Source organism: Caenorhabditis briggsae, assembly GCF_000004555.2.
Source record: "Caenorhabditis briggsae complete genome, chrIII, whole genome shotgun sequence".
Taxonomy (NCBI): Eukaryota; Metazoa; Nematoda; class Chromadorea; order Rhabditida; family Rhabditidae; genus Caenorhabditis; species Caenorhabditis briggsae.
In genome coordinates this window covers 5,567,533-5,575,549 of record NC_013490.2, presented here as the reverse complement: position 1 = coordinate 5,575,549, position 8,017 = coordinate 5,567,533, and the positions used below count along the sequence as shown (strand labels likewise).

General features: G+C 37.5%; 1 protein-coding gene across 1 annotated transcript; it reads left to right on the top strand.

The window, feature by feature from the left end:
* Positions 1–326: 326 nt before the first annotated feature.
* Positions 327–2,318, top strand: CBG18240 (the record flags this gene model as incomplete). Its single annotated transcript, XM_002642208.1, has 3 exons — positions 327–401; positions 460–582; positions 759–2,318. 3 exons carry the CDS (start codon positions 327–329, stop codon positions 2,316–2,318), a joined length of 1,758 nt encoding a protein of 585 aa, XP_002642254.1.
* Between the last annotated feature and the right edge of the window lie 5,699 nt (positions 2,319–8,017).

Below are 8,017 nucleotides of genomic sequence, written 5' to 3'. Positions count from 1 at the left end.
CCTCTCGTTTTCTCTAACGTCTCTTCAAACAAAGAGGCACCCTTCTGCCTTTTCTGTCTGCGTCTCTTACTTTGACACACTCTTTTTTTCTTTTCCTTCTCCTTCTTTTCGAATGTTCGAGAATCTTCTCGAACAAATACAACTGGGGAGAAGAAAGACAATGGGAGAAGAAGAGAGTACAGCGAAGGAACCCGCCTTTTGGCTTCTAGAATGTTCCAGAAGGTTCCAGAAGATGTTCATGAAAAAGTATATAAGCTGGGCAGAATCAGGGGAATGTCACCCTCAGAAGAATCTAATTCTACTGCTCTCACTACAAACTACAAACAATGTCTTCGTGCAAAGCTATTGGAATCGACCTCGGTACGACATATTCATGTGTTGGAGTCTACCAGAATGGAAAGGTATGTTAATTTGTAACTTTTTAAAGAAGAATCGGAAATAATTCTATTTTATTTTCAGGTTGAAATTCTTGCCAACTCAGAAGGAAACAAAACAACGCCTTCATATGTTGCATTCACTGATACAGAACGATTGGTTGGAGATGCGGCAAAAGATCAAGCAGCTCGTAATCCAGAGAATACAGTATTCATGCAAAACGATTGATTGGACGACGTTTTGATGAAGAAACAGTTCAATCAGACTGCAAACATTGGCCATTTGGCGTAAAAGGAAAACAAGGAAAACCAGTGATCGAAGTGGAAATGAAAGGAGAAAAGAGACAGTTCAATCCAGAAGAAATCTCAGCAATGGTACTTCAGAAAATGAAGGAAACTGCAGAGACATACCTGGGACATGCAGTCAAGGATGCAGTGATTACTGTACCTGCATACTTCAACGACAGTCAGAGACAAGCAACCAAAGATGCAGCTACCATTGCTGGACTCAATGCCATCCGAATCATCAATGAACCGACTGCAGCTGCTCTTGCTTATGGATTGGATAAAGGAATCAGTGAAGAGAAGAATGTACTGATCTTTGATCTTGGAGGAGGTACTTTTGATGTTTCAATCCTTTCAATTGCTGAAGGATCAATATTCGAAGTCAAGTCCACAGCTGGAGATACTCATCTTGGAGGAGAGGATTTCGATCAAAGAATGCTTCAACACTTTATGAATGAATTCAAACGAAAGACCGGGAAGGATATCTCACCGAATCCACGTGCCATCCGACGTCTCCGAACCGCCTGTGAACGTGCCAAGAGAACACTTTCTAGCTCATCGGAAGCCACTGTTGAAGTGGATTCTCTATTCGAAGGAATCGATTTGTGCTCAAAGATCACTCGTGCTCGATTCGAGGAACTCTGTGCTGATCTTTTCCGAAAAACTCTTGAACCAGTTGAGAAGGCTCTTCGAGATGCAAAGCTCGACAAATCCAACATTGATGAAGTCGTTTTGGTTGGAGGATCTACTCGTGTTCCAAAGATTCAGAAGATGCTCCAGGACTTTTTCAACGGAAAGGAACTGAATTGCTCAATCAATCCAGATGAAGCTGTTGCATTCGGAGCTGCAGTTCAAGCAGCTGTACTTTCTGGAGTCAAGGATCAAACAATCAAAGATGTATTGCTGGTTGACGTTGCTCCACTGAGTCTTGGAATCGAGACAGCTGGTGGTGTGATGACCAATCTCATTGATCGAAACACCAGAATTCCAACAAAGGCATCAAAAACATTCACTACATACGCCGATAATCAACCAGGAGTCTCAATTCAAGTATACGAAGGAGAACGAGCCATGACTCGGGATAACCATCGTCTTGGAACATTCGAATTGAGTGGAATTCCACCAGCTCCACGAGGTGTTCCTCAGATTGAAGTCACTTTTGATATCGATGCAAATGGAATTCTGAATGTGTCAGCTGAGGATAAATCGACTGGAAAAACGAATCGGATCACAATTCGAAATGAGAAAGGACGATTGTCTCAATCAGACATTGATCGAATGGTTAACGAGGCAAAACAATTCGAAAAGGAAGATGGAGAACAACGAGAACGTGTGTTGGCTCGTAATCAGTTGGAGGCATATGCATTCCAAGTCAAACAAGCTCTTGATGAATACGGATCAAAATTGCCATCTGAAGATTCGAATCGTGCGAAAGAAGCTGTTGAAGAGACTCTCCGTTGGTTGGATTCAAATCAATTGGCTGAAAAGGATGAGATTGAGGCAAAGGATAAGGAATTGAAGTGTGTCTGTCAATCAATTCTCTCCAAAATGCATCAATCTGGACAGCAACAACCTTCTTCTGGATGTGGAAATCCTGGATTTTCTGGATTCAATTCAAACAACTATCCACAGGGACCAACTGTTGAAGAGGTCGATTAAATCATTTTTCTTTTTATTAATTCAATTATTTATTGTAGATCTCTAAATATCTTTTTGTGTGTTACGAGTTGAACTTTTCTTTGATTGTATATAAGATTTTAATTTCAATAAACTTGAAAAAATATAATCAAGAGTTGTTTTTTTTGTTGACGTAAGAGAACAAATCTCAGGTTCCTATATAGTGGGATTAAAAAGTCTTGAGTTTAGGTAGCTTATCCTTTTTCCATATTCTCTTTTTTCGGTGTAGCCTCTCCCAACTTAATATCTTCCCAAGTTCGAATAGAAATCACGGAAGCATTCTGGCTCTATAAAAACCAAATCCAATCTTTCTAGGTGTGTTCTTTATTCAACTATCCGTTTGTATTCCCCATTTTCTCATCTCTATTTTTTTCTCTTTCACATCTTCTCGAGATTCTCGCCTACTGCGGCCCCAAACAGCCATTAACAGACACCACTCCACCAATCGTTTTACCATTCCCGAATAGTGCATAAAACGGAGAGAGGACCGGCAAGAAAACCGACTATAAATGTGGCAATTAGGCGATATAACCAAGGTCTTCACACCGTGACCGACTCCGTTTTTCTTCTTCTTTTCTTCTTTTCAATTTAGGATGGATCTCTGTGATGACGTCGGCAGTTTACATGAAAATGATTGTGGAATGCTCTTTAGACTATAAATCGGGGGAAATTGAATATTTTTTAAAGTACTCTTCAGGCTTTACAAAATGCCTAATTTCGGGTTAAACCAAATGGGATTTTCTTTGAAATCAATTTAATGGTATTTGATGGCTGAAACATCAAAAGAGGACAACTTTCTGCAAAAGTATACGGGAACGATTCGAAATTATTTTTCGAAGTGCAGTTAATAGATGGCTTACCACACGGTCAACATTGAGCTCAATTATCTCGATTTCTGTGAATGATATCCAAAAGTACACTGATAAAATATTTATTACAATTTCACCAGTGTTTCAACAGTTTTCCACTTAGTGATATCTTTTACGAGAATTTACATATTTGAGCTCAAGATGTTTAACAGTTATCATATTCTGTCTAAATGTTTAAGAACTTTTTCGAATACTAATTTGTTCGTATAAAAAATTCTGCTCTGAACCAAATAAAAGTGTCAAAATCATGTCCAATTTGATATGTGTACCATTTTGGCTCACACTGAAAAAGAAAACAGGAAGTTAAAAATAGAACATCTATTCTTGTTTGGCGTATCTGAAAGTTTCCTGATCTAACGAAAACTTTTTGATCGTTTTTCGAAGCTTAACGTATTTTCACTGATACCATAAAACATGTATTAGAAGGGCCCCTCTAATTGAAGAGCCCCTGAAATAGAAGGGCCCCCACACTACCAAGTTTGAGCTAATTTTTCTTGGCTCCTTTGCAAGATATCAAAAATGTGTCAATTGATAAAATGTGTATAATATCATGATGAACAATTTATCAGTTGACTACTTTTTCATATCTTTTACAGATAGCGAGATAAATCGGCTAAAATTGAAAGTGCCTGTTTACAGGTTTTACAGCATTTTCCGTTTGTTTCCGATTTCTCCCAAGACCCGTTCGTTTTACCAATTCCAATAATATTAAAATTTCTTTGAACTTGGTTCCCATTGTCGAATGAGAAACAAAGGAATAATGAGGCTATGAACGGAATTAGTTGGCCTATGAAAAGTTCATCTCTCTCCATTTCTCTTTTCTTTCATCTCAAATCGAAACACTAAACTTTTGAATTCAAAAAAAAAAAAGAAAGATTCAAAAGAGAAAAAGAGAGAAAGAGTATGTTTCTGTATGTCTCTCTCTCCCATTCAAACAAAACACCTCTTCTTCTCACTCTTTATTCCCCCTTTTGTATTATATTCGAATGTGTACACTGTGCACTCACTCACTCATTCATCGCTCTTTTCAATTCGATTCACTTTTTTTGTCACCACTACCATCCCATCCCCATCCAGTCCTTTCGAGACGTTCATCGATCTCTTTTTTCTGCTTCTTTCCGTTTTCATTTACAATAAAAAAGAAGCACTAGTCAAACAGAAGGAGGTGGAAGATGAATGAGAATGGTGATGGAAAAGAAAGAAGGTAAAGAAGAGACAAGAAGGACATAAAAAAGTTGTCTAGACTTATTTTTTTTCCGATTCTGATTTTCTATTCCCCAAATGAGTCGGTTAGAGGTACCAGAATCCATTCCTCGAGGTCATCCAGGGTTGTTGCGATGGTCCCAGATAGTAACACAGCAGAGATGTTCGGAATGGCTTTTTCGGATTTTTTGAATTTCGGAATGTCGAAAATTCCGAGTTTTATTCCAGATTCCGCAGTGTTCCAATTTTCTAAATTTCTAAATTTCGGGAAATTCCGATTTTCAAAACTACGAAATTCCGGAATATTTTGATTTTTTAATTTTGGAACTTCGGAATATCGGAATCTCACTTTCTTAATACAAAAAATGCTTAAAATTGGTGAGAGATTGACAAACAGATTTTGAAAACGCAAAAAATATTAATATAATAGTAATTTTGCGAGGCAAGGAGCTTTCGACGTACCGTAGTCCAAAAAACTCCAATTTGGAAAAAAAAGAATTCGGATTTGAGAATTGCGTTTCGAACATCCCTGCATTTTATTGAGCCAACTTCTGAAATTGATTTCTTTTCTAGACAATCTTTGGCTTACTTGAATAAAATTCCGAAAATTTCGATATTCCGAAGTTATCAAAATCGGAATATTTCTAACTTTTTAAAACCTGAATATTCCAAATTCCAAAATTCCGAATTTTTAAAATTTTTCAAAATTGGAATAATCCGAACTTTCGAAGATTTCACATTCGGAATTCTCTGCATTCCAAACTTCCCTGTAAAGATGTTCAGGTCTTATTGGATACCGTGCTCTTTTTTTAATTTTAAATCCGTAATCTCATTCGAGTAGAAGCTTCTAGAACTGCAAATAATACATTTCAAAAATAGTGTCACAGTCTGAAACTTCCATAATTTTTCCAAGTTTGCGATTTTTCATCATGCCCATCACCCAAAAATTCAAATTCGAACACACACTTTGCTATCAACGTTAACCCATCTCTCCGTCCAAATCCACACCCTTCTTCTTCTTTTTCCTCACCTATCCTTTTTCATCTTCCCCAACACTAATCGGTTCTTTGAATCTTCTTTCTTTCTTTCTTCCCTTTTTGGAGATGTACTCGTCAATCAAAAACTTATCGACAACTGTGATCGATGGGGGAGGAGTGGGTTGGGAATGGTAGAAGAGAAGTATCCTTAAGAATAAATGAATCCTTTGAATTGAAATTTCGGAATTTTTTTCTTTTGGGTTGGATTTGCTGCTGAATTCGTTTTCTCAAAGTTAATTTCGACAAGAAATGTCTTTCGATCCTGATTGCATCTTTATGGTCCTAAAAAGGAACTATCCTGGCCAATTCTGGAACTTTCCCGGCCTGGATTAGGCTACAGTACCCATCTGGAGGGCTGTCCGTCACGCTTGTTAACTTTAAAACTCCGCCTCTCCATAAGCTCCGCCCACTTTTGCAATCGGACAACCCGCTCACTCTCTCTCTCTCTCTTCCTCGTGTCCTTCGACCATTCATTCGAGGGTCTTACCTTCCCGAGAACAACATTTTTCTCTCCTTTCATCTTTTCTCACACCTATTTCATCTGTTATTCTATATTTCTACTATTCTGAATATTCTGAATATTGGTAAGTTGAAGAGATACAAGTGAAGCTGAAGAGAGCCGTCTATTGACAGTTCGCTTGTTTCATGTGCTGTCATGGAGTCGCTCTCTTCAGATGATCTGAATCTAAATGTTATATTTTCCCTCTTTTTTGAATGAGGATAGATGAGCAGATGAATATCAAGATATCCATCGGTAGAGAAAAATACGAAAAGAAACAAAAGAAGATGAATCATAAAGAGAAAAAATGAAACTGCAAAGGCATTGCGTCTGTGTGAGTATCTTAAAAAACGCACAAAGAAAAAGAAGTTTGAATTCGGAGAAGACATGAGATATGGGAAAGGAATCGATGGAATTCAAAGTTTTTTGTCCTTTTGACTTGCCGGCCGCGGCCGGCAATGACTCCAGCCATGGGTAGGTTTCCGTGGCCTAATCATGCCGTTTTTTCGAAAGTACGCTCAGCGACCCAGCAACCACAAGGGTCGCTAGGCAATCGTCTAACCTATCCCAGAAGTGCCCTTTTCAAAATGTTGCGGCCGGTAGTGACACAGCTTTGCTTGTCTGTCAATTATTTCTTGTGAATGGTGGACCAAGATTGTAAGTAATCTTACAGAAAAGTAGTCTCTACGGACCGTAACGGACTTCTGACAGTCCAACAGAGGCTTGACGACGGTTCCTTGGTCATTGGTCGGTATTTTCGTAGAATTAAAATTTTTTTGAATTAAAAAAAATGGCATGAGGATCATTACTAGATGGTCCGTCAAATACCGTCAAAGTAATGGGACTCTGAAACATTCTGTTTCTTCTGAAAAGTTCTGTTTTTTCTATTTACTAATGTTAGTCATAGAAAAAAATTTTAGTAACATGTTGTACTGGACTCAGATTTGGAGTACACAATTTCAAATAATTCGTTAGTAAACTAGCAAAGTTTCAAATTATTTAAACAACCTTGAGCTGAGTTATCGCTTGTCAACATTGCTTCATCTCATGAGAATCACAATGGAACATTACGCCATTCATCTTTGGACAATCATTACAATACCTAGACTTGAGAAATCGTTTTGAAAATTTTAGCAGCTTTGATCAAACATAAAATTATATTTGTGCTAATTTTCGTGCTTCAAAAGTATTTATATCTGAATATATACTCGTTTTTATCAGTCCGGGAAAACTTTCGCCACCCTGTAAGCTGTAGTTGTTGTGAATGCTCCAGTTTCTCTTCCTTATCTTCATGGTTATGGGCAAGTTTTTGGTAAAAGTTTTATCAGACATCGGCACCTTTTAGCATTTAAAATTAAAAATTCATTTTGCACGAAAAGACAAAGAGAAGATGTGTCGTCCTTGGGGGCCCATCATCTTCATCAGCAGCACACCTTTTGTCGTTTTCGCAAATTTATTTCACGGTTGATTAACTCATTCATTATGAGGAAAAAGGAGAAGAAGAACTACCAAAAGAAAAAGAAGACGACCTGATTTATATCTGGGAAGAAGAAGAAGAAGACAATGAAAACGATGGAAATGGAAGTGAAGAAACAGATTTAAATGAATTTCTAAAGTTTTTATAATGTCTAGAGGATAATTAAAATTGGCCTTAAACATTGGTGGAATGGGAAATTTTGGAAATTTCAGTTTTGTAGACACTTTCAGTGAGGAAATTGAGTTCAGTGGCCGTGGCCGAAGTTCCCAAAGCGACAACTACAGTAACCAGAAATTACTTGCGTTCTCAGAGTTTATTTTCTGGGTTTTTACTGCTTTTCGTTAGTTTTTATTTTATTTATTCTCCAAAAAAGTCGATAATAAACATTTTTAATGTACGGAAATCGAGAAAAAAAGTTCTGAAATTAAGAATACTTTTAGGGTACAGTAGGTGTCGTTTTGGGACCTTCAGCCATGCCCCCGCTCCGATTTTTCATATATCAAAAACCTAAAATTTTTGATTAATTTCTCTATACAGTTGCTCTAACTCCAATCCAAAATCTATATACGTGCTAGAGTGTACCAAGAGAGAACAAG